Raw genomic sequence first — 25,780 nt, forward strand, 5'->3', positions numbered from 1 at the left:
CCTCCAAAACTGTGAGAAAGGAATGGTTGTTGTTTAATGTGCTCAATCTGTGGTATTCTATTATAGCAGCTTGAACTGACTCAGATATTCACAAATAGAGGTGCTACTTGAAGTGATAGAAGTAGATGAAATGAACAGAGAGATTATGTAGAGTGAGAAGACCAGAGGGCCTGAGAAGGAAATTTGAGGACCATCAGTTTTTAAGAAATGGGTAGAATAATAAAAACCTATAAATGAGATGAAGAATAAATAGCCAAAGGAAGCAGAGAAGAGAGAGTCAAAGGAAGAACAATTTTCATGTAAGAGAGAACCATTTGCTACATCAAGGGATGAAGAGAGGTCAAATAAGGTAAAAATTCTAGAATGTTCAAATCGTTGGTGATGCTGGTTTGAGCAGGGCACGTGCAGTGGAAGACACTGAATTACAATACATTTAAGAGACATTTAAGAAAATGAAGACAGACAGAGGGTTTGCAAGTGTTTGCTCTTGAAGGTCTGGCTGTTGAGGGCCAGGAGTGGAACTTGAATGTGCTTCATACTTAGGCTGGGGCAGAACAACGTTTTCATTTTAAATGTTGGAAACTTTTGTCTGTTGAAAGATGGAGTCAGTGGAAAGGGTAAAGACACAGGTAAAGAGAAGGGAGAGGAAAACTGATGTATCAGAATTCCTGAATTCATGAGAGGTGGATAAGATTCAAAGCACAGGTGGAGGAATTGATCTTGGACAGAAGAAACACAGAAGAAATGTTTTATCTTAACAGAATAGAAGGAGAAAAGAAAAATTCATAGCATAAGTAGATTTGTTGAATGAACTTGAAGCATTTCCATTTTGATGGCTTCCATTTTCTCATCTCTTGAGACTGAGGAGTAAAAATATGCTTGGAGGTTTGAGGAGAGTGGAGAATGTATGAAATAACCATGGAAAACAAGAGCTACCATAATAAAATTCCTGAGCATATAAAGGGTTTCTCTATTATACATGACAATTAAACTACAGATGCATCTGCACTTACGTCAGGTTATGTCCCAATAAACATACCTTAAGTCCGAAAGTAATATAAGTCAAAATGCATTTAATGCTGGGAACAGAGCAGATGATCTCTGACTTACAGTGTTTCTACTAATGATTTTTCAACTTTACGATGGTGCAAAAGTGATACATATTCAGTAGAAACCTTGTTGTTCATAAGAAGCTTTTTGAGTTCAGATGGGGTTATATCCTGATAAACCTATTGTTAAGTCCAACCACTTTAAATTAAAGACCATCTGTATTCTACTGCATAATTAATCTGTTGACTCAGTTTGGAGAAAGCAGGTAGTAGGCTTTACCCACTATTGGAATTTTGTCAAGGGAATGTAGCAGAAGGACAATGAAGTAGTTCAGGCTACCTGTAAGAAAGTTTTTCCTGAAATTTTCTAACCACAATTTACGTTCCCTTCCCTGCCACTTGAGCTGGGAATTCAAAGGTCAAGGTGTCTGCCAATTCAGTGTCTGGTAGGAATTCACTTTCTGGTTCACAGATAGCAGTCTTGCTGTATCTTCACATGGTAGAAGGGGGCTAGAGAGCTCTCTGGGGTCCCTTTTATAAGGGCACTAACTCCATTCATAAGGGCCTACCTTCATGACCTAATTACCACACAAAGGCTCTACCTCCTAATACTGTCACACGGGGGAAAGGACTACAACATAGGAGCTTTTAGGGTACAAAAACATTCAGTCCATTGAACTCGGTTAAACAATATTGACAATTTTAAAAAAATTTATAATATAACACGCCAGGTGTGGTCACTCACGGCAGTAAGCACCTAGCACTTTCGGAGGCTGAGGCCAGAGGTTCACTTGAGCTCAGGAGTTTGAGACCAGCCTGGACAAACATAGTGAGACCTTGTCTCTATAAAAAAAATTAATATTTAAAAAGCAACAACAAAAATTAATATGCTAAAATACTTATAAATCTCAGAAATACTTTATAAATCTTAAGACAAAGACAATATTTTTCATTGATTTCTCTCTTTCTTTCTTTTTTCACCCCCACCATGAAGCATCCTGAGGGCTAATGTTGAATAGAACATGCTTTAAAAAATGCTAACCTGCAGAATTTTCTCCAAACATTTTATTCTGGTCCCTTTTTTTTTTTTTCTAACCCAACCTAGTGGGTTAGAAACTTTCCTTTTCACACATTTCCCAGCCAAGCCAGCCTCAGAACTGTATTTTTACCTCTTTGCTGATGCTATTACCCCATAACAAATGTTCTTCTACCTCTGCACCAGTACTACATATAAATTCTATTGATAATTTTTTTTTAAATTCTGCTAGGAAGATATAATCTCAAAAACCCCTGGCAAACTTAAGTAAGTACATACTTAATGATGATGAAATGTTGAGAGCTTGCTCGGTGAGCCTAATTTTTCTTTCATTCTTTTTTTTTTTTCTTTTGAGACAGAATCTCACTCTTGCCTTGGCTGGAGTGCAGTGGCATGATTTCAGCTTATTGCAACCTCAACCTCCCGAGCTCAGGAGATCCTCCTGCATCAGCCTCCTGAGTAGCTCGGACCACGTGTGCACACCACCATGCCTGGCTAAATTTTGTATGTTTTGTAGAGATGGGTTTTGCCATGTTGCCCAGACATGTCTTGAACTCCTGGACTCAAGCGATCCACTCACCTTGGCTAGGGTTACAGGCATGAGCCACTGGGCCTGGCACAGGGAAGCTATTTTTAAAGTCTTATTTAAAAACTTTAATAATTTGATAAATGCAATGGTTTTCTTTCTATAGCTAATTTGTACCATTTGTATGACTGTTGCCTATTCACTTGCTTATTCTAATAAAGTTGCTAAAGTAGAGTGCTGGTTCTTGTTCATCTTATCTCATACCATATATATAAAAATTATAAATGGATTTTACTGCTATGGTTAATATAAAACATTTCCCACGAGGCCAGATTTAGAATTCATAATCTGCACGTTTGGAGCTTTCAGTTGAACTGTCTTGGTATGAGAAAATCTGGAAGAATAAATTCTTTACATGATCCTCATGTAATGCTTCTGCAATATTAACTGTTTACCTAGGTCTTAAAGGAAGGAGAAAACAAAAAAAAATCAAGATTGACGTTATTGACAAGCTTCTAAAAGACAGATTTTTGGATTGCTTATTAAACTGAGATTACATATCTATTTTAGATTCCAGGGGAAGAGGACATGTTGTCACGAACGCTTAGGACTTGAAATCCTGGCTTGTGGAGGATAGCATGACCTCTTCTCAGATCTGCAAAAATGCTGATGGGCAGATTCAAAAGAGTCAACAATAACTTTGCTCTGACTTGGTAAAAACTACTTTTGGAAGAGATTCTGTTTGGGAAATTTGTGGGCCTGAGTTACCAGTCATCTGTTCCTGCCACAATAACTGTCATCATTGCTTCGAAGCAATGTTTGGCTTGGAGCAGTCCCGAATGAGCTGCCTATCACATGTTGACCACAAAATAAGAAGAATAAATAACTGGCACAAACTGATCTGTGGTTGACAGTTGCTTGGTAATACCTACTTGGATGTAAAGAATTTTCGCCAAAATTCATGATTCTGTATTATGAATATTGACACTGCCTTAATAATAGAACTCTGAATAACAATAGATTTATTTGTTTTTAAGACATATTCTTGAAATACACTAATAATAACATGTCATTTTCATACAGGAAGGTGTTTTTTTCTTTTTTGCTAAGGACTTAGGATATATGTCTAATTTATCTAAAAAGCTGTGTCATAGCAGTGAATACTTTGACAATGCATTACACTCTTGATATCTGTTTTAAGTCCACACACATCAAGGCACACATGGTTCTTCCCCATGGGGGTAAGCACTGTTGGCAGATTGGTAGATACTAACGTGGGCCATTTAATTGTTCTGGACTGTTTCCTCAATTAAATGAAAGACAGTGTGACACTCAAATTTGTAAATAGAAATATCTTATCCACATTTCTTCTCTCTTCTCATATCATCACAATTAGTGTGGTATTTTGGTTGAATAGTATTGTTATTCTGTGTATCATAAGATGTTATTGAATATACAATTTAGAGTCACACAAAAATATTTTAAGGGCCAGCTTCCAGAATCAGACATATTTAGATACATCTCTCTCTCAATCACTTACTAGTAAACTGACTTCGGAAAAATTATATGATGCCTGGGGATCTTTATCTGTAAATTGCAACAAGAAAAGTATTAACCTCATAAAGGTATTGAGGAGATAATACATTCAAAGTACTTTGCTGTCAATCAATGACGATGGTCATTATTATTTTTGCTATTATTAATATGATGAACAGAAAAAATATTAAGTAAAAAATGACTCACATATTAGTTCATCTTTAAGGCCAAAATATTAAGTAAAAAATGACTCACATATTAGTTCATCTTTAAGGCCAATCTGGAATTGGAGGTAAGAACAACCCCTTTGACTTCAATTTTTTAATTTGCATTCAGTATTCTGTACAAAGACATCTACGTCTAAAAACTAAGGTTCTTTCACTTGCCTATGTGCAATTGGAGTCAGTCTTAATGTTGTAAAGGACATGAAAGATGAAATAATCCTATCTCTTCCTCTTCCAAGTCTAATATTCTGGATAAGTTAAATTCCCTTTCTGAGCCTCTCCTCTGGTTTCTCATCAAAAATATGGATATGAAAATAACTTGCAAGTAAATTTTGAAGTTTTAAAACCATAATGTAGAAAATTTTTTTGCAATTAATAGGTAATCAATGAAAGATGGCTATTATTGTTTAAAAGTTAGTTTAAAAATAAGAGATTGCAGAACATTTTAAGGATAATATGCTATTTGAAGAAAACATATGGAAGTGATTTTATCAAATATCAAATAATGTTTTTATTATTCTAATAAGACTGGCTACACATCAACATTTCCTAATGTAAGTTTTACTGTCTTTTAAGTTTTATGAAGTGTTTGCAAGATGCTGAATTACTGTCCCACTATTCTCATCATCTTCTGCTGTAATTTTCTCTTTATTTATATTTATTCTCCCATTATCTATTTTGATAAATGTTTAAAGATGATGATTTGGAGGAGAACCATATCTAAAACAGCTGGACATACTTGTCTTGAAAATATCTGATCATTATAGTGGTAAATGGACTGAAAGTTTGATGAAAAATTTCATGAATGACTATTACAGTGCAGGCTGTCATTAAAGAGGAAGTATGACTCATGTAGAGAGAATACAGAAAAAAATAATTTATATCTTTAAACCATGTTGTAAGGCTATTTAGGCAATGGCAACAGTGATGAGTACTTATGTCACACACAAAAAATGATTTGGTGAGAATACTCTCTCTGTATCCAAAGTTTGATTTCTTAGTATAACAGAAGATATTTAGGGCTGTATTTAGGTTTTATTATCAAGTCAAATAAAATAAATATATTATAGGCCAGGTGAAGATGGATGCGTAGAAAATAGGGTCCTTAGCTACCCAGGAGGCTGAGGTAGGAAGTTTGCTTGAGCATGAGAGGAGGAGGTTGCAGTGAATCAAGATCATGCCACTGTACTCCAACCGGGGCGACAGAGCCAGACCGTTTCAAAAAGAAAAAAAAAGAAAAAAGAAAGAAAAGAAGGTTAGAAGGTTTTTAGTGTTTAGATGTAGGCCTACAAAATGTTTTCAGTGTAGATGTACAAGAAAGAAATGGATAACAGGGTCCCAGTAAGCGAAAAATGCATGTACCCACAAAAATTAAAAATAATTAAAAAAAAAAACAGCCACAACAAAATTCTATCATTCCATTAAGCAAATAAAAACAAGCAAAAATAGGGGAGGGTAATTCTTTGTGACTTTTCTCCTCTGCAGCAGATTTTTAACGTCAATTAACCTGTTTATTTCTTGGAACAATCCTGCAAATTATGCATTGTCATTTTCATTTTGCTAATAAAGAAACATGAAATTCGAAGAAATTAATAAATGAGGCCAAGATTTACACATTCATTCAACACTATTCTAAGTGTGTGGGCAACATCAATGGACAAAAATAGATACAAATCTCTGCCTTCATGAAGCCTACATTTTAGCAAGGAAACAGAGGCCACAAACTGTAAGTATATTGTATGATGAGTTGGGAGGTAATAAGTACTATGAAAACAAAAAGAAAAGCAGGCAAAGGGGGATTGGAAATCTTTGGATGGGAGATGGTTTGCACTTTTAAATAACATTGGATAAATCTCTGTGAGACGGTGACATCTGGGTTGATGTTGAAGATATGAGGGAGTCAGTCATGTGGTGGTCTGGGGGGAAAGCATTTTAGACAGAGGAGCCAATAACCTAAGATGGGACCATACCTGGCTTTGGCATGTTGGAGAAGCAGCAAGATCAGCAGGGCTGAAAGAGAGAGCCATTAGGAGAGAAGAAGTCAGAGTTAGGGGGAGGAGATGCATAACAATTGAAGGTTTGTAGACCATTGTAAACACTTTGGTTTATAAAAGGGGGACGAATTGCTGGGTGTTGAGCTGAGGAATGACATAATATGACCTATGACATGTTTTAAAGGGATCACTCTGGCTACTGTTTTGAGATTACTCAAGGGTGGGAGAGGACAATGATAGAGGCAGGGTGAGTAGCTAAAGTGCTATTATAGTAATCTAATGTAGAGATGAAGGTCACTGAGTCTAGGTTAGCTGCAGTAAAAATCATAAGAAGTAGCTGAATTCCTGTTGTCATTTGAGAGTAAACAGGATTTCCTCAGAGATTTGGTTGTGAGGTGTGAGAAAAAGAGAGGAATCAAGAACAACTTCGTGATTTTTAGCCTGACCAACCCTAAGGATGAGGTTGCCGTGAACTGAGAAGGAGAAGGCTGAATGTGGGGCAGATTTTAGGGAGAACAAGAGCTCAGTTTGGGACACAGTGAGTTTGACATGTTTATTGAATACGCAAGTTGAGATGTTGAAAAGGCAGCTAGATAGATGAGTCTGGAGTTCTGGAGAGATGTCTAGTCAGGAGAAGTACATATGGGAGCTATCAACATGGTGTTTAAAACCTTGTGACCAGATGAAATTACTAAAGGAGTGAATATTGATAGAAATAAATAGAGAAAAGTAGATCAACACTTGACAGAATTGGGGAAAATAGGTTATTTCATGACATTATTTAGAAGCATCCCTTTTCACACTATGATATAAAAGTTACAGAAATATAGGTAAGCAGATCACTTTCATAGAAAAAATTTTCAAAATTCTGAACTTGACCATTTTACAGGCTAGAAGAAGTGCTTTTAGGGCATCAACTATATTTCTTAACCTTTGGGCAAAAACCCTACAAACCCATCCAACCTGCTGGACTTGCTTTTCTTCTGAATAACCTAATTCTCCAATATAACATCCATGGATGGCATAGAAACAATACTAGCGAAGGTGAGCAAGTCTATTGTAGGTATTTTCAGCATAGTTCTTCCAAATGTGGACATTAGAGTTTGTAAATAAAAGATGTTCATTTTATTACAGGAATCGGAATTCCTATTATTCTAAACTCTTAATAATTTCTTGATTAATTGAAAACTAAGTGTAAGGTTTTCGCCAACTTCTAAACTCCCCTGGTTGCATGAAAACTAATTCCTTTATCATTCTTCATATGACCTATTCACCAAAAGTTATATCTTATGAAACGTATATTATCAATGTAGTTCTCTCTAATAAAGCATTAAAATCCAAAGTTATACCCTGATCCACTTTGGCGGGGGGGTCTTCAAACAGTACAGTTCTTTGAATAATGATCATTTTGTAATGTAAATAAGGTAATGATCACTTATTAATGATCACTACTCTTAGGCAGCAGAATATCTCATGAAGCTTATGGAACACGGTTATATGCAGGAAATATTCCTTCCCTCCATATGCTGTGGGTAGAAAAATTTATTAGTGGATACATCTGTGGGTCCACAATACAATGCTAAGTGATGCTCACTTGAGACAATGCTTTTTTAATAAAAAAAATCCATCAGGACCTGGTGCAGTGGGGTGGGGTGGCTCAAGCCTGTAATCCCCCCAGCTTGGGAGGCTAAGGCAGGCGGATGGCTTCAGGCCAGAGTTGGAGACCATCCTGGACAACAAAGCCAGAGATGCTGTCTCTTAAAAAATAATAATAATAATTAGTGGAGCGCAATGGCCTGTGTCTGTTGTTCCAGCTACTCTACTAGGGAGACCGAGACAAGAGGATCTCTTGATTGCCCAGAAGTTCAAGACTGCGGTGAGCGATGATTGTGCCTCTGCACTCCAGCCTGGGCAACAAAGTGAGCTCCTGTTGCTTAAAAAATAACAATTAAAAAAATCAATCAGGCATACATTCAAGAGGTAATAGGATAGCCTTATCTGTTATCTAAGGGCTGCATATCCAAGTAAGGGCTACTTCTTCACAAGGATGAGGACAACAGTATTTTGCTCTTATAAGGCAGAGACCCTATCTGGTTCAGATATGCAAAAATCACTAACTTTGAATCTCTGGTAAATTTCTTTCAAGATCTGTAACTCTAAGTAAATCTCTTAATATAACTGAGTTTCAGATTCTTCATCTACAGAAGGGGAAGGATGACAAAACTTGCCCAGGAATGTGGTGAGGGCCACACGAGATAAGGCGAGTGAAAGGTGTTTTGCAACTGTCAAATTAATTATGTAACAGATGTTAAACATAGTATTACCTGTATGACTATATTGTCAGTAATTTTGACCAATTTAAGCTTGCTCAGAAAGTTCAGGCTTTTAGAAATTGGAAGACCCGGAGATTAAGCTGGATGTCTGGGTTCCAGGCAAATGGTGAAATGACAGAAAATGTGTTTTGTTCGCTTTGACCCAAGAAGGTCATTTGTTGCTCTGTTGTTTGTTGCTAGTGGTCAAAAGCTGACCCCAAGCAATCCCAGCTCCTTGAAAGGTTTTTTCTTTTTGTACCAACACTATCATTCCCGCCCTTCGTCCCCAACTCCTGTAGTCCCCTAAGGAGTGAGGGGGGTACACATTTCTGCTCGGTAACCCCTCCAATGCCTGAAGGGGACGATGCCGTGACGTTACTCTGTCGGGACACCTCTTCCCTCCCCCGCCCGCGGTCGCCAGGTTCCCCCGCGGCCCGCGCTGTCCCCGCTGCGGCCCCGACCGCGGCTCGCCACGGCGCAGGCTCCGCGGCCCGAGCAGGCGCGTCAGCCGAGCTCGGCGGTGGCGCGGGCGGCTGGGACGCAGCTGCCCCCGCTCGGCGCCCGCTGCACCCCTAGCAGCCACTGCCACCTGGGCCCGGAGCCTCCACGATCTCGCCCGGCGATTGTGGGCAGGGGCGCCTCCGGGTAAGTGCCAGGAGCTCCACTTAGGAGGAGGCGACGCGGGTTGGGGCGGCGACGGTGGTCTGAGGACGGGAATAGACGCCTTTGCGGAAACAGCGGGTCAAGCCCGGGGCGGCGGAGCGCGAGGAGCACTGCGGCGTGCAGGGGAGGACGCGCGCTGCCCTGCGCGGGAGAGGGGCGCGGGGCGCCTGGCAGCGGCAGCCGGGTCCCCGCTGCGGTGGCGCCCGCGGAGACGCTCCGGGTGGAGGGATGCAGAGGGCCGGGGTAATTAGGGAACGCAAGGTTGGCCAGGAGGGCTCCTTGCGTTGTTTTGTTTATGAGGATCCTCCAGTCAATGCAGCTGTCCCCCTTGAAAGATTGGGGGTGAGGACAGAGCAGAGTGTTGAATTTCTCTGTTTTTCGAAGCGTTAGGGGGGCTCGGCCCTCCTTTTTGGGGGGCAAGGATGTGAAAGTGGGAGAAGTACCTGCTGCTGTGGGCAAGGTGTCTGGAAGCAGGTGCCGCTGTCGGATGGGGGAGGGGAGCGTCCAATGCTGTGAAGTTGCCAGAGGAGAACCTTGTGTTGTTGCTGTTGGTCTGATGAGCCCCTCTGTTGTCTTCAATTTAAAGTACCCAGGGAGAAGCCCCTCTGGCTTGCCTCGAGTGTGTGTAAAAGATAAATATGGGGGGAAGAATCCTGGGGGGGAAAAAAGATGAAAAACATGACATAAGGAGAAGCAAATTTCTGAGGGTGAGATGGGAATTAAGTTAGCGTTGAAGAATATGACAGGTCTTTTACTCTGCGGAAAACAATGAAAGAGAAACAATTTATGGTTTGGAAATGAAGGATGCAGGAGAGTTTGAACTTCTCTAGTGTAGGTAGAGGCTTAATTATTTTTTATTTATCAGAATCTCTGGCAAGAATATAATTCTGATTTGAGCATGAAAATGTTATTAAAATATGGCTAGGACGATAATTTGAAAAAAATGTAACAACACTTGTTTTATTTCTTGTTGTAGAATTTCTGAAGTAATCTTTTTGATGACAAATGTTAGTAGCAAATAAGTAAGAAAGCTTTAAAGCTAACTTAAGAGGAACCTTTTGGGGGCAAAAGGGTAGCTTGCCAATGTAATGTGTTTAAATAAAAAAGCAATGAATTTTGAATGTGGAACTCTTTGATATTAATTTTTTCTTTTATCTGTCAGGTTTTTAATACTTAGAATTTCTTTTTCTTTAAAATACATTGTTTTTGAAAAAATATACATGAGAACTTCAAACAATATAAAAATTTAAAAAGAAAAAGATACTTCCAATGTACTAGCTGAAGATAATCATTTTAACGCTGTGTTAAACCATGCTTCCAGATATCTTTCTAAACATATTTTTGATATACTGTGCAATTCGATATCAATTTATAATTTTGTGTAGCTATAGAATCAGAAATTTTATACAGTAACCTATTATATCTCATTGGCGGTCTTGTTTTCTATGTGCCATTATTTAAACTGACTTTTACTGCTATATAAAAAAGACTTTACAACTACTATATAAAAAATACTAAATATGTTGTGAAGTATTACCACATAGGACTGAGCAATGAGGATTTGATGTACAAATGTACTTGCCCTTTGGGTAGTAATGCTTATACTCTTTAAAGGGACAGTCATATAGTTATCATTTGCTTCATAAATGTAAACATTTTCTTGTTCTCTCTTGTAGATCGATCTTCTGAAATTTAAGTTTTCAAGATGAAGTTTTTATTGACAACTGCCTTTTTAATTTTAATTTCCTTGTGGGTGGAAGAAGCCTATTCTAAGGAAAAGTCTTCAAAGAAAGGGAAGGGGAAAAAGAAGCAGTATCTATGCCCATCGTATGTTCTTCATGTCTTATATTCTTATATGGAGAAATGTTATTGCGTGTTTTATAAAAGTAAGGTGGTTTATGAAGACACACATCAACAAAACTTTTCATATCGGAATATATATCCATCTGTTACAGAGACAGAAAATGATAGGGTGAAGAGAGGTTTAGAATGTAAGAATTAATTCCCAATGTTCAAGGTAGTTTTATAGTTTTCTTTTTTTAAATCATGCCATGGGTTTATATAATTTTTATACACTGTTTACAAAAGTAGAAAAAGTCACTATTTTTTTCTTATGCTAAATGTGCTGTGCAACTTTAATTGGATACTCATATACTGTGTTTTGAGCAAATACCAGTTCAAAAAGTTTTTTTTTAAAAAACCCTAAAATATTTAATAATATTTTATTTAAAAGTCAGATAGGTAACTGTGATCTTAAGGTCAGTTCATATGTATGCATGGCAAAAGGAAATTCATATGATAGATCAACTTTCTATTTTAGTAATTGTAAATAAGTTATATTAGGAGATTAGGATATTTTGTAGAACGCAGGTCATTAAATTTGAAATTACTTGAAAACACAAATTCTAAATCCAACACATCCCCCACAAAAGACAAAGTTTTGTGGTGTGGAGTCTTGTTTATTTTTTTTAGATGAAGTCTCGTTCTGTCACCCAGGCTGGAGTGCAGTGGCACAATATCTACTCACTGCAACCTCTACCTCCCGGGTTCAAGCAATTCTCCTGCCTCAGCCTCCCAAGTAGCTGGGATTACAGGTGCCCACGACCATGCCCAGCTAATTTTTGTATTTTTTAGTAGAGACGGGGTTTCACCATGTTGACCCGGCTGGTCTCTAACTCCTGACCCTGGGTGACCTGCTCGCCTTGGCCTCCCAAAGTGCTGGGATTACAGGCGTGGTTCACCGCACCTGGCCAAGTCTTTTTTTTAATAGGAAAGATTAACATTACTGGTCAATGAAAGTAAAATAGAGCAATTGTACAGTATATAAGTAAACAACTTTCTCAAACTATAACGTGCTTTTAAGTAATAATGCAATATAGGCAGTGATTTGGAATAAAAGTTAATTTTCTATTACAGGTCATCTTCAATTAATATTTCTCAAATGTAATATTGATCATAGATAACATTTTATTCCAGCATCATTATTATTTAAATAGAGATTATTATGGTTTTACAGATGTTCCGTAAGAGATGAGGTACATTTTGGGAAGTATACTTTGTAAAGAAAGGACACTAGAATTGGTATTTTGTAATAGGTGTTTGTATGAATTTGTGAGAGTAAAATTCTGGAGAGAGTATCATGATCCACGTAATGTCTAGCATTAAAATCAGCTCCATTTGAAGGGATATTTCCTGATTTTCACCCTTAATAGTCCTGCTTATTCTAGTGCTGCAGCATATTCTGATGTCGGGCCAAATTTCTGGGTATATGACACAGTGGCCCCGAATTATGTTTGTGTGTCGCTCCTTGGGCCATCTGCCCAGCTGGATATCAGCTGGGAACAATGGAGGCAGGTTCAGGAATAACCACAATCTACAACCATCTCAACTCTTCACTGTTACTGTTTTTGTGCCACAAGCTGGAGATTAGCATTTTAGGGAACTGGACATTGTCAGACCTTAGTATTCCTAAGCGAAAGGACACTTCTTTGTGTTTTAGATATTCTTTCTATTACGTTTTCTTTGATGAATGTTGGGACATTAACACAAACTGTTGTCTATGTCATATAGTCACCGTAATTCTATGTATGGAATCAAGCCATCTTGGGTTTCTCTATCTGAGCAAGCTGATAAGGCTCCTGTTCTCCCAGTACACCCACCCCTCATCCTACATCAAATGTCATAATCAAATTATTCTGAAGATGGCAACAGCAAATCTTATAACTACCATATATATTACGAGAGTATTTTAGAGGACATTCTCTTTTCACAACTACATTATTAAATAGCCTTATGTGTAGACTGTATATACTTACGGTGTATATAGTTATTTAAGACAGATTTTCAAAGTTAAATTTAGTAGATAAAGAGTATAACAATAAGAGTTCTCTTCTGAGGAATATGACATCTTCAAGTGGAAGACCCAACATATACCTGTTAAGCCCACATCTCAATATTTTAGATATGTTGAGTAATTAATTGAAATTTTATCTTTGAATTTTTACATTATAGGTTTTTTAAAAATAATTTTGAGACTAGATCAAGCTTTATTAACAGTTGTGATGTGATGCTGCTGGAAGTCTGGCTTGTTAAAAAGTGGATGTACCTTGGAGAGTTAGAGTTGTATATTTTTAATTTGAGCATTTTATTAAGAATTCTGATTATCACTGAATTAAGAACTTCAGAAGACTAGGGTTGTCCCTGACTATGATTGGATCTATCATATCAAATTTCTTTCAGATGACTTGATTAAGAATTTGAGCTATAATAAGGGGCTGTGAAAGAATATGCAAATTGTATGTATCTCAGAGAATGATCCAGTTTGCTTAGCCTGTGTAAGTTGCTTATTTATTAAACATCTTGACTAAGAGGAATATTGAAAATTACAAAACCCAGAAATCAAGTACAGACTACCCTAATACTCCTCAGGATGGTAAAATTCTTGCCCAGTGATGTTTTCATTTGTTTATACTTTTTTTTTTTTTGAGTAGAGTGGATGAAGCAATGTGGGTGCATAGACATAAGCAGTTCATGTGCAGCAATCCAGAGTGAAATCTTCCAGTTTTACTGTTATAACAACATTTCCCCCCAAGACTGTAAATAGAGGAAACATGTTTTAAAATGTAGGAGAAATAAAGGACTTGAGTTCCTTGATATTCTACGATTTAATATTGATGCTGAGCTTGAGTCAGATCATAAACTTTTCTTGGCCTCTTTGCTGTTTCTTTTTTCTAACCTGTCATTATTTTGATATGTAAGTGAAGCACTAATACCAGATTGACAAAGTATCGGGTAAATTTGCTTCCAAAAACTTTAGAAATTTAATATGTGTTAACAAATAAGAAATACACTTTAAATTAATAAAAATATTTTAGATAAGTCCTTGGACAGTTACCTTTTTATTTTACAGCTTACATTTGACATTGCCTTTAATCTTTTGGTCTTTCCTCTGATTTTTCATTCTACCTGAGTGATTTTGTAGAAATCCATGGCTGTAGTTACCATCTACTCGCTGTTAACTCCTAAGTCTTTATGTACAGCTCAGATCTCTCTAAAGAGTGCCACACCCATACATCCACCATTTCAACTTGACCGTCCCGTCATGAAACTGAAATTTAACTTGAAATGATAAAACCTGAACTCAGAATCATGTGAATAATACAATGAATAATCACTGTATTAAGAGTGGTGAACTCCTCTTCTCACCAGATGACACCATTTCCACCTTTTCATTCATACTACAATCCTGGGGATCACCTTAGACCATCTCTTTCTACCTTAGCTTCTCAAATTCAGTAGTCACCAGAACTCATCAATTACTATCACTGGAATACGTCTTACATTTTCATTCCCATGTGGGACATTGCCTTAGCTACTCCTTCCCACCCTCTTCATTGACTCCTTTTCAGCTTTCCTGCCTCTTATCTTCCTCCATTAATTTGTATGCCACATTGACCTTACCATGTATTTTCCCAATAGTGTCTTGAGTCCAGTCAGGTCATGTCAATATTGAGAACACTTTAAAGGAACCATAGTGTTCTGGATAAGGTGGAAATGTCTTGTCTCCACACACAAGGTTCCTGATGAGCTAGCCTCTGATACCTCCAGCAGTATCTTCCCCATCCCGACCCCTGCCCCTGCCTAAGCCTCACACACATCAACTCTCATATACCCGTGCTCTTTCACATCTCTGCAAGTGTTCTTCCCTTTCCCTGAAATGCCAATGTTTTTCTTCTTTTTAGTTAGCCTGTGTCCGTGGGTCTCATCCAAATTCATGGCTGTAACTACCACTTACTGTTGATTTCTATGTCTGTATATACAGCCTGTACCTCTTTGAAGAGCACCACACCCATACATCCAACATTTTAATCTGATTGTTTCATAATGACCTCAAACTTAACTCAGACTCAAACCCTATTGTCTTCTTTGGGAAACCTTTCCTAATCCTGAGGATTTAGATAATCACATTCTGTGCCCCCACAGTTCCCCAATTGCCACTCATACATAATACAGTATGATAATTATCTATTGTAATTGTCTGCTTTCCCCACTAGATTGTAAGCTCCATGAGAGCAGTGTCTTGATTACCTTAATCACCAGCAAGCAACATAGATCCTGGCACAAAACATACATATAATAAAAATTTATTTAATGAAGTGAATAAAAACCTAAAGATCTTTGACTATCTCTTATTAAGTCATTACATCTGGATTTTGTTAAGTTACCTGAAATTGACTGATATGATCCCTGTGGAAAATTTAGAAATGTGGTCTCAATATAAGGATACCTAGGTGAGTTAGCAGCTAGGTAATTAGTGGAACATCTTCACCCTGGATTATGTTACCTGGTTCAGTTTTGGCCTCATCATAGTCAAGTATTTGTCAAGGACTGAAATAAAACTACACAGAGAAAAAAATCCAAACTGAGGCTCTGTGATTGATATTCAGATATGTAGTGAATATGTGAGACAGAATTAGGATCCAATCTGATCTTGAAGGGCTAAATGAGATAGGTCTAACACTGTTGAAGAATAAATTGCACTTTGGTCTAGAAGCCACTTGGGTAAGTATAGGATGAGGAAAAACATAGCTTAGCAGAGCGCATTTGGGAAAAATATTACATAATAATTATCAGACAAATAAATAGTGTTTTATATATATATATATACACATACATACAATTTAGTATTTTAAGAAAGACATTCTTAAAATTAACATATTCTTAACATAAAATTAGTAAAATAAGAACTATTTTAATAGTAAAACTATTTTGCTAATTTTATGTTAAGTGTATTACTTTTTAGAAGTATTTAAAGCAAGGTTTACAGAGATTTCTGCTCTGTGCTAGTGCAGAAATATTTTCAGGAGAGAGAAATAAGAATAGTAGAAGTAATTAAAATCATATCATATTAGGAAGAGCTGAAGGAACTGAGATACTTGAAAATTGTCTCCAAAGTTTTAAAAAACTGTGATGGTGATGAGAAAGTAGACTTTGTTGCTTGGCACCAATAATTAAAAGCAGTACTAATGAATAGAAGCTATGGGGAGGGATATTTTTGGCTCCAAGTTAAGAACTTTCGATGAGTTCTGCCTAGATGTAATTGATTAGGAAGGGAAGTAGTGAAGTTCATGATAAGTGGAGGTACGCAGGCACGTGGGATAATTACTTGGTGGGCATATTTTAGAGAAAGGTTGAGCATTTTACAGGCGGTTAGACCAGAGACTGATATAACATGATTTCAACTTGTGCAATTTTTAAGATTCAGTGGTTCTAATACATTGTATTTGATTACAGCTTTATCATTATGTAATAGCAAAGTAACCCACAGAGAATTATGTTTTAAAAATTTTATCTTGATCTGTTTATTTAAGTATGTCTTTATTTTAGGGGAATTGACTTAGAAAGCTCTAGTACATAAGATAAATGTATGTTGGTGGTGTGTTAATAATAAGGATTTTAAAATCTTATTTTTAAGGTTTGAAATTTCATGAATAATATTTTTTAAAACATTTCTTTCAAACCCAGAAAAACTTTTCTCTTTTCTGACCTTAGCTGTAATAGTAAGAAGAAATATGTCAAGCTACTATAATTTTCAAGAAATAATGATCACAGGATAACAAATATAATGATCTAATAAATGCCTGCCATAATTTATAAGGCATAGTTTTATGGATTTATATTTGTAGGTACATCATATATGAAACTAGAACATACTAAAATAAACTTTCAGATTTTTTTTATTGAATAACAGTAATTAAAAAACCAGAACTCCCTCAACTAAAAATAAAACTGAATATTGTTTGCCATTTCTATTTTTGCTCATAGCAGACATAATAAGCACTTTTTAATAGTGAATTTGGCCAAGCTATACAACTCCTTGTCACATACTACATATTTTTGCCACCACCATTAGGGAAACTTCTATCTTTTGTTGAAGACTGTTTGAATTTCAAACATTTAATAGCTTACAATAAGTGAAACTAATATATTTGAAAGTTGCATTGGAAATCTCACCTCTTTTCTCCCATTTTGGCCCATACTTGTATCTTAGGTCTGGGAAGCTTAATAACAAGTCCTTAAGTGTTGAGGGCTGCTATTATTTACAGTAGTGTTAGCATGTATTATCCTACCTTCTAAATTATCTTTCCTTCAAGCTGTTGGAACTCTAGCTTTAAAATAATTACATAAATAACTTTTAATTTTTATTCTTGTTCTGTGTGTGTGTTGAGAAAATGTGATTTCTTTCTGTTAGTTTTTTCATAAACTAAAAATTGTGTGTGCATATGTAAATGGTTTGATGCCGTTATGATTTTTTTTGTCTCCTTCAGAGAGAGATTGTACCATTGAATGATAGCATTTTCATACTTCAGTCTGTATGTACTAAGAAGGGTAGGTTATTGTTGATTATTCATTGATTATTCAATGCCACTATATGCTGCTTGGGTGTTATATTAGCCATCTTCCTATTCTGACTGTTTTGTCTCCTTTATCTTCTATTCATTAAGAGATGAAATAGATTTTAGTATAATTCCAGTTTCTTACTTCCTAGTGGAAATATTCAAGACAAAGACATTGGCCGAAAGATGAAAGGCTGATTGGAAAAGGATATGGATAATCTATAAAATGGATACTATTGAAAATTGCCTGTTATCACTGTTACATATCTAGATTGAATTTTTCACTGATGTTTAGTTATGTATTTTCTTATTACTTATTGAATAATTTTAATGGCATGCTGTTATTTTGCAATCAATTGAATTGATCTTCTTTTTCCAAAAGGAAATCAGCATCCTTATTATTCCAGTTACCTAGGCATGAAGCTTAAATGGAACCTAACATTCTCTTAAGATGGTCTCCTATATCTGCCATGTTCAATTTTTTTTTCACTACATCTGCTCTTACCATTATTTTATTTTCCTTTTTGGAGACAGGATCTAATTATGTCGTCCAGGCTGGAGCGTGGTGTTGTGATCATAGCTAACTGCCGCCTCCAACTCTTGGCCTCCAGCAATCCTCCTGCCTTGGCCTCCTAAAGTACAGAGATTCCAGGCATAAGCCACCATGCCCAGCCACCATTATTTTTAACGTATGTGTTACTATAGCTTCCTAATTATTCACCCTAGCTTTTCTATCATTATTATCCATCTTAACATGCCATCTGTATTTTCATCTTTTTTTTGGAGATGGAATCTCGCTCTGTTAGCCAGGCTGCTGTGCAATGTCATGATCTCGCCTCACTGCAACCTCCGCCTCCTGGGTTCAAGTGATTCTCCTGCCTCAGCCTCCCGAGTAGCTGGGACTACAGGCGCGTGCCACCACACCCTGCCAATTTTTTGTGTTTTTAGTAGAGATGGGGTTTCACTGTGTTAGCCAGGATGGTCTCGATCTCCTGACCTCGTGATCCACCCACCTCGGCCTCCTAAAGTGTTGGAATTACAGGCGTGAGCCACCGTGCCTGGCCTGTGTTTTCATCTTGTTATTCTTATGTTTAAAAATTTACAATATCTTACTACTGGATGGTTCTTGAACTCCAGTACATACTTCTTACCTTGATTTTCAAGGGGCTCCCTAACTTACATTTCTAAATTTATGTGAAACAACTCTCTTATATTATGTATGTAGGTATGTATATATGAATGTATGTTTTTAGAGACAGGATGTTACTCTGTTGCCCAGGCTGGAGTTCACTGGTGTGATCATAGCTCATTGCAACCTCAAACTCCTGGCGTCAAGTGGTCCTCCTGCCTTGGTCTCTCCCAAAGACTTCGGGTTACAGGTATCAGCCATACCCAAGCCTACTCGCCTATTTTGGGAAGGCTTATCTGCCGTTGTTCCTCATCTTCCCTTGCTATTATGTATGCTTGACATGTTTATGTTTGGAACGACAACTTCTTGCTTAATATATCTAGGCTTTACTAGTCCCTCAGAGCTCATCTTAGATATTACTTTGCTTTATAAAACATTTAAAATAAGTTTTAGTTGAGAATATGATTAATCTGAATTAATAGTGTTGTGGCTTACTAATGCTTTGATGTCTTGGATATTGATAGAAATACAATGTTTAGAAATAAAAAAGTATTAATCTCATGGTGAGTATATTACCTGAAGCACTATGTTGAATTCTGGTTGCCATAATTTATGAGAGTTAGAATTACATGTGAGTTTGTTTGGAGAATCTTGATCGGTATTTGCACGAATGTGAAAGTCTGTTGTGTTGTTCGATTAATTCTATTGTGCATTATTTTCTCTGAAGAATAGAAATTACCTTCTATTTGAGATGTTGTCATATAAAATGACTAGACTTTCTTTGTATGACTCCAAGTTATAGAATTAAGACCAAAGAGAGAAACAGAGGAAGATAAGTTCAATTAAAGGAAAATATAGAACTGTCCAAAGAGAAAATGGGTTTCCTTAGGAGCTTCTTTGTTGCTGGAGTGACTGAACATAGCTTGGGTAGGGACATGACCCAAATAACATCAATGGGAAGTTAAAAGTATTTAGAAGTTCTTTTTATGCCCAAGATCTCATGGGCCTATGATTAAAACTGAAATTAAACTCTCTGTTCTTGATATCTCAGAATGCTTTTTGTGCATACTTGATGTTTTGACACTTGATTAGAATTAGTTCTTTATGCAATGATGTCTTTTATTTTCTAGTTGGACTCTATTGTGTAGTTTTAACTCTCTAACTAAATTTTAAGTACTTGAGATGAAATGGTTATATATACTTTTATATCCTGCCCTACTTCAAAATTGTTTGCATAAGAGCTCCATTTGTGCTTGCTAGTTCAAAGAAAATTAAATGGATAGCTGATGATGTAGACAAATCCTAAATTAATCTTTTGATGGGATAGTGGTTCACTGGGACTGTGTTTAGATGTTTAGAGATAAAACATATATTGTTTAAAATTTACTTTGTATGTCTACTAAATCACGATGGCAAAGACCTTGTATAATAAGATAGCAGAAAGAACACCACTGTATCTCCTTTAGCACTTTTGCTAATTGGCTGTATAACTTTCAATAAGTCACTTAATCTATCTGAGTCTCAGTTTTCTCATTTGTATAGTGAAAAGTTTGATCTCAATAGTCTCCTAATTTTATTAATTCATTAATTTATGGCAGCCATATCTTTTATGATACAATGCGGCTTTGTTTACGATTGCTTTGGTAACTTTATATTCAGGGTTAACTATTTTAGTGTTTTGTTGGTGCTTTTTGTTCCCCAATTTTTAACCATTCAAGCCTGACCAGTGGAAAAAGAATACACAAAATTCCATTTCTTGGGGAAGTTAACTCCAAAGGAAATCTAATTTCAGAGTTGATTTATCAAAACATAGGTATTTAACTGAACTCCAAAGTAGAAGAGTAAGGTATGAGGAAGGTGAATTGTCTGCATTCTTAGCCTACCAAATTTTCACAGATTAAGGAATTTGACTTACTGAAATGTATCTTTTTTTTTTCTTGTGGAGGCAAATAATTTCTGTAATACAGTAAAAAAAGGTATATTTGCAAAAGTCTCCTATATTTTCTTTATGCTACTACCTGAAATAGACATATCATTGCTCTGCTAAAGAGAGCTGAGGTCCCTTTATAAATGAATTCCCTTACCATGGGTATTTTATGGAAATTTACACTTAGAATTCATGAAGCCAATTATTCAAATTTATGTACATACAAATGGTTCCTCTGAGAAATGATGTAAATATGAAATAATATTTTTAGAGCTCTGATTGGAATAACAGTGAAGCACTTATTAAATTGCTAATAAAATATCTTGGGTACCTTGAGACATCTGACATTTATTAGTCTTCATATAAGAAAACAATAGTAGGAGTTTACTGCTCCTGGGCTGATTGCTGAGAATAACCTAATAGAAAAGGCTTACCTATTAATGAGTGGATGTGTGGTGTTCTTTGTATCATGTTTAACTCTCAGTGATACCATGGGCATGGCTGACAAAATAATCTAAAGGTCTTATTGCAACATCCTTTAATATCCTCTATACATTCTAGTTGTATGTGTCTGGAATCTCTATAATATTTTCGACTTAATGGTACAAATGTAGATGTTTTCAGTGATCTAGAATCTTGGTTGATTTATTTTGATCTAGTCTTGGCTAAGTCTTCATTTTGGTTCCAAATTCTTTTCCTTACCCCTCAGAGGCTCTAAATTTCTCTCTCCACATTGTTTCTGTCTTTTATCTTGTTCCTTTCAGTGTTAGCATAACATTTTAACTTTTATTTTAAAGGAAAAGAATACAAGTCCTTGGATGGGAATCCCCTCAGTCTTTCTTGATTTTCATTCTAAAGCTTCCTGAGGCATCATCCTTCCTTTTCTCCTTTTCTCTTGATTTAGCAAAAAAAGAACTTTTTTAGGATCCCATCTCCTCCACTGTCTTCTGAGATGTACCTTTTAGCTTACTTTGCTCCCCTATGTTTTAAATTTTCTTTGTTTCTTTGGCTCTTTTTTTCCTAAGTGCTTACAAACATATTAAAGGGTCACCCACCTGGAAAAATGTATATAGTTTTTATATTCCTATTTTATTAACTGTGGTTTTCCCCCTTGTTAATTACTATGTTTCTTCAACTAGTAGGATAAAATGGCCTATACTTTTTGAGCTCTAATTCACTAGTTCTTTTCTTCACTTACCTTGAATTTCCTTAAATTACAGAAGATGTGCAACATTATTACAACAAATGAAACAATATGTACCACTTAATCATTCTATTAAGACTGACTCCTGACACAATTCTACTTTTAATAAAGATTTGGGCTGGGTGCCATGGCTCACCCTTGTGATCTCAATACTTCAGGAGGCCAAAGTGGGAGGATCACTTGAGCCCAGGAGTTTGGGACAAGCATGGGCAACATAGTGAGACCTTGTCTCTACAAAACATTAAAAAAAAATTAGCCAAGCATGGGGAAGGGGGGACACACCTGTAATCCCAGCTGCTTGGGAGGCTGAGGTGGGAGAATCACCTGAGTCCAGGAGGACAAGGTTGCAATGAGCCATTATTGCGATCATGCTACTGCACTCCAGCCTGGGCGACAGAGGGAGACCCTGTTTCAAAGAAATAAGTAAATGAAGATACAAATTTTATTATTTTAAAACAAATATAGTGACTTTATTTTAGCTCCTTGTTATTACTCAGTAAGGGCTAGCTATCTTCTGTAAACGGAAACAATCTCCGATTTCACCCATCCCACATTTGGCTTCCTGAAATTTACTCACTCCTGGCTCCTTTTAGCCACCTCTCTGGCTACAGCTGATTAACTGCCTTCATTGGCTATTTCTTATTATCCTTCCTGACATATTGGGTTTTCCAGGTATTCATCCTTAGTTCTTTTAGCTTCTTGCTTATCAATTTTCCCCTGGGTAATATCTATTGGTATCTATGATTGCTTCTATATCTTTATCTCTATATGTAACTTCACTCTTGATTTCCAAGTAATTATTTTCAGCTTCCTACTGGACCTCAAAATTAACATACCCAACATATTAAAATGGCTTTCCTATCTGTATTCCCCAGCTCTACACCCAGCCTTTCATGAGAAATGACAAAAGCATCTTCAAATCCTTCATGCCCTTTCACTTTCATCATCTCATCAATTACTCATTCTGTTGATGGTTTAGAAATGATTATTGCATCTAGCTACTTCTCCTCATCTCTGCTTTTATGGTCTCTGTCAGGCCATAGTCATGTCACCTTGAACCTGTTATTGCAGTACTTTCCTAGATTCCTGAACCTGATCCTGTCCTCTCTACTTTGCTCATCCTCTACAACAGTGAATCTCAAATTGTTGGTCTAAGGTCCCCTCTACAACCTAGAGCATGTTTAGGACACAAAGAGCTTTAGTTTATGTGGCTTATACTGTTGAAATTACCTTATTACAAATTGAAACAGAAATTTAAAAGATTAAATCACTTAAAATAACTGTACGGATATTAACATGAATAACTTATTTTTATGAAAACTACATTTTCAAAAAGAAAAAAATTAATGAAAAGTGGGGCATTGTTTTACTGTAGCAAATCGGTTTAATGGCTGGTTTAATGGAAGACAGCAGGATTCTCTTATCTGCTTCTGCATTCAGTTTGTTGTGATATATTTTTTTGGTTGAAGTACGTGAAGACATTATGATTTCACGCAGACATAAAATTGAAAAAGGGAAGAGTATTTTAATGGCCTTGTAACTGTGAAGATTCTTCTTTAATGTCATGCCAAAATTTAACCAGTGCTAGTTTCTTACAAGAGAGGTGCAATGTGAAATCTGAAATCAGATCAGTGAACATTTTGTCCTCTGTTGCAGTGAAATCAACTAGTCTGTCTTGCACTTTGAGTGGTTCTTTTGTCCAATTGTGATTTTATAACATCATTTGGAAAATACTGATTCTCTGGGTTTTGCAGTTTTTCCAAATGCTGACATATTTTATTATACAACATCAAAAAAATCATATCTATCTAATATCACTTATGATCTCATTGGAATGTCTGTGAGTGTTGGAAAGCTGTCAAACTCATGGTGGCTAGTATTAATTTTAAGATTCCAATTTTTGTTTGGAAGTTCACATTTTATCACTGGCAACAAATAGAGTAGTGTTTCTCAAAGTTACAGGTTCTCTTCATTCACTTTTGAAAAATATTTTCCTAAATATTCAAATCTGAATTACCACAGTTTTTCTATGGTGTTGCATGAAAATGGCTTTTCATGGAAAGTGTCTATCTAGTTAAATCTATCTATTAAATCTATTAAGTTCAGTCTGTCTAGTAAGTCAAACAATCACTCTATCTCTACATATAACTACACTTGTAATTTTCAAGTAATGTTTTTGAAACGATTATAATAGTTTGGCGTGCAGCACAATGATTTATGGGTACTCTCCATTTTGTCATACAACATTAAAAAGATGTTAAGTTTCAACATTTAGTAAAATTAATATTTTTTATTAATTCTTAAGGAAACTGTCTTTTAAAATTCTTGTTTTTTTTTCTGCTAGTATATGATGTTGAAGAATGCAATGGCTATGAGTACATTTAAGTATTATTTTCTTGATTTGTGCTAAAACACCAACAGTTTTTCCCACTATTGCTTTGGTACCATCAGTGCAAATGTCAACATAGTGGAAAAAAGTAAATAACATTTTATTATTACTATGATAAAAATAGTTTTGACTCTGTGGACAGTAACAGAATGTGTAACACTGGGTAACACTCCTCAAAGTGTTGTCCACAGACCCGCTGCAAGTGTTTTGGGTACCTTCAGGAGCCTGTGGCTGTGGACCACACTTTGAGGACTGTTACTCTATAGTGTCAACGTGAGTGATGTTCAGTGTATATCCAATCACTTACTTCGTTGCTTGTGACCCACCTTTTCTCTTTTCAATTCTGCTCTGCACTTCCAGTATCTTCTCCTGCCATGCTGCACTTCTTGGTGTTCCTAGGCAGCCTGATCTCTTCGTGACACTATTCTGTTGTCTATTCTTTAACTTCTTCCTAGGGTTTGTCCTGTCCTTTCCCCCTTAATCTGTTACATCCCTCCTTATCCTTCTAGTCCCAGCTAAGTCAACTACTCTATGAACTCCCTGCCATTAACATTATACAAAATCAAATGCTACAAAAAATCAATGATGATAAATTTAAGGTGAAATTGGTTGAATTAATATGGAGGAGAAAATATTGGATTGAAAATTCAGGAGACTTGTGTTCTAGTTGACTCTGTTATTGACCAATAGTGCATCCTCAGATGATTCTCTTTGGGATAAGTGTCCTGATCTTTAAGATAAAATCATTAATAATGTGATTTCTTAGGGTAATTGAGATAAAAGTTTATTCTGGGGTTTTTAATAGATGGAAATGGTATTTTTGAGTAAAAAGAGATAGGTTCTACTTTAGAATAGATCACTTAATACATTTGTGACCTAGAATAAGTGATCACTTTGCTTCTCTAAGACTTTATCTGTAAAACAGAAATAAGAATCTGTACCTATTCACACAGCTTCTCTGATAGTATAATTTGGAATTATATGTAAAAGTATTTTCTAACTGTAATATTCTACAAGGTGGATTACCTATGTTTGTGGTAGTAGAGCCTCTTTAAAGAGTTCAAAGTGGTTTTGCATGTTTACTATTACTCTTGGTCTCATTTTTATTTTTTTGACCATTAGTTAAGCTAATAGTTAAATATAGAAGACCTAATTATGGGGAAAATGTCTGGGTCACCTTATTACACATAGCTTTCCTCATAAACTCAGAGTGTTAGGTCTGGGATAGATAAAACATCTTTGGTATGACGTCTTTATGTGAGAGTTAGTGCCAGATGCTTGTCACATGGGAGGCCATCGACTTTTCACAATGAATCTGTACTGCAAGCAGCATCATTCAGCGTTCATATGTAAAGAACGTAGGATGTGGAGAGTGTTTGTATAGCTTTCTTAAGG

The 25,780-nt window shown here is 36.3% G+C and overlaps 1 protein-coding gene across 3 annotated transcripts in view; it reads left to right on the top strand.

Moving 5' to 3' along the window:
• The first annotated feature begins 9,101 nt into the window (after positions 1 to 9,101).
• GLRB (glycine receptor beta) overlaps positions 9,102 to 25,780 on the top strand; it is a 96,194-nt gene continuing 79,515 nt past the window's right edge. The window contains exons 1-2 of one of the 3 annotated variants that reach the window (XM_004040556.5): positions 9,102 to 9,322; positions 11,017 to 11,167. In XM_004040556.5, the coding sequence (XP_004040604.1) occupies positions 11,046 to 11,167 (122 nt within the window). In that variant the 5' untranslated portion in view covers positions 9,102 to 9,322; positions 11,017 to 11,045. Of the gene's footprint in view, positions 9,323 to 9,426; positions 9,584 to 9,661; positions 9,683 to 11,016; positions 11,168 to 25,780 lie in introns of those variants that run through there. The other 2 variants (XM_055384213.2, XM_019026063.4) reach the window with 2 other exon arrangements.

This window comes from Gorilla gorilla, chromosome 3, assembly GCF_029281585.2.
Source record: "Gorilla gorilla gorilla isolate KB3781 chromosome 3, NHGRI_mGorGor1-v2.1_pri, whole genome shotgun sequence".
NCBI classification, from domain to species: domain Eukaryota; kingdom Metazoa; phylum Chordata; class Mammalia; order Primates; family Hominidae; genus Gorilla; species Gorilla gorilla.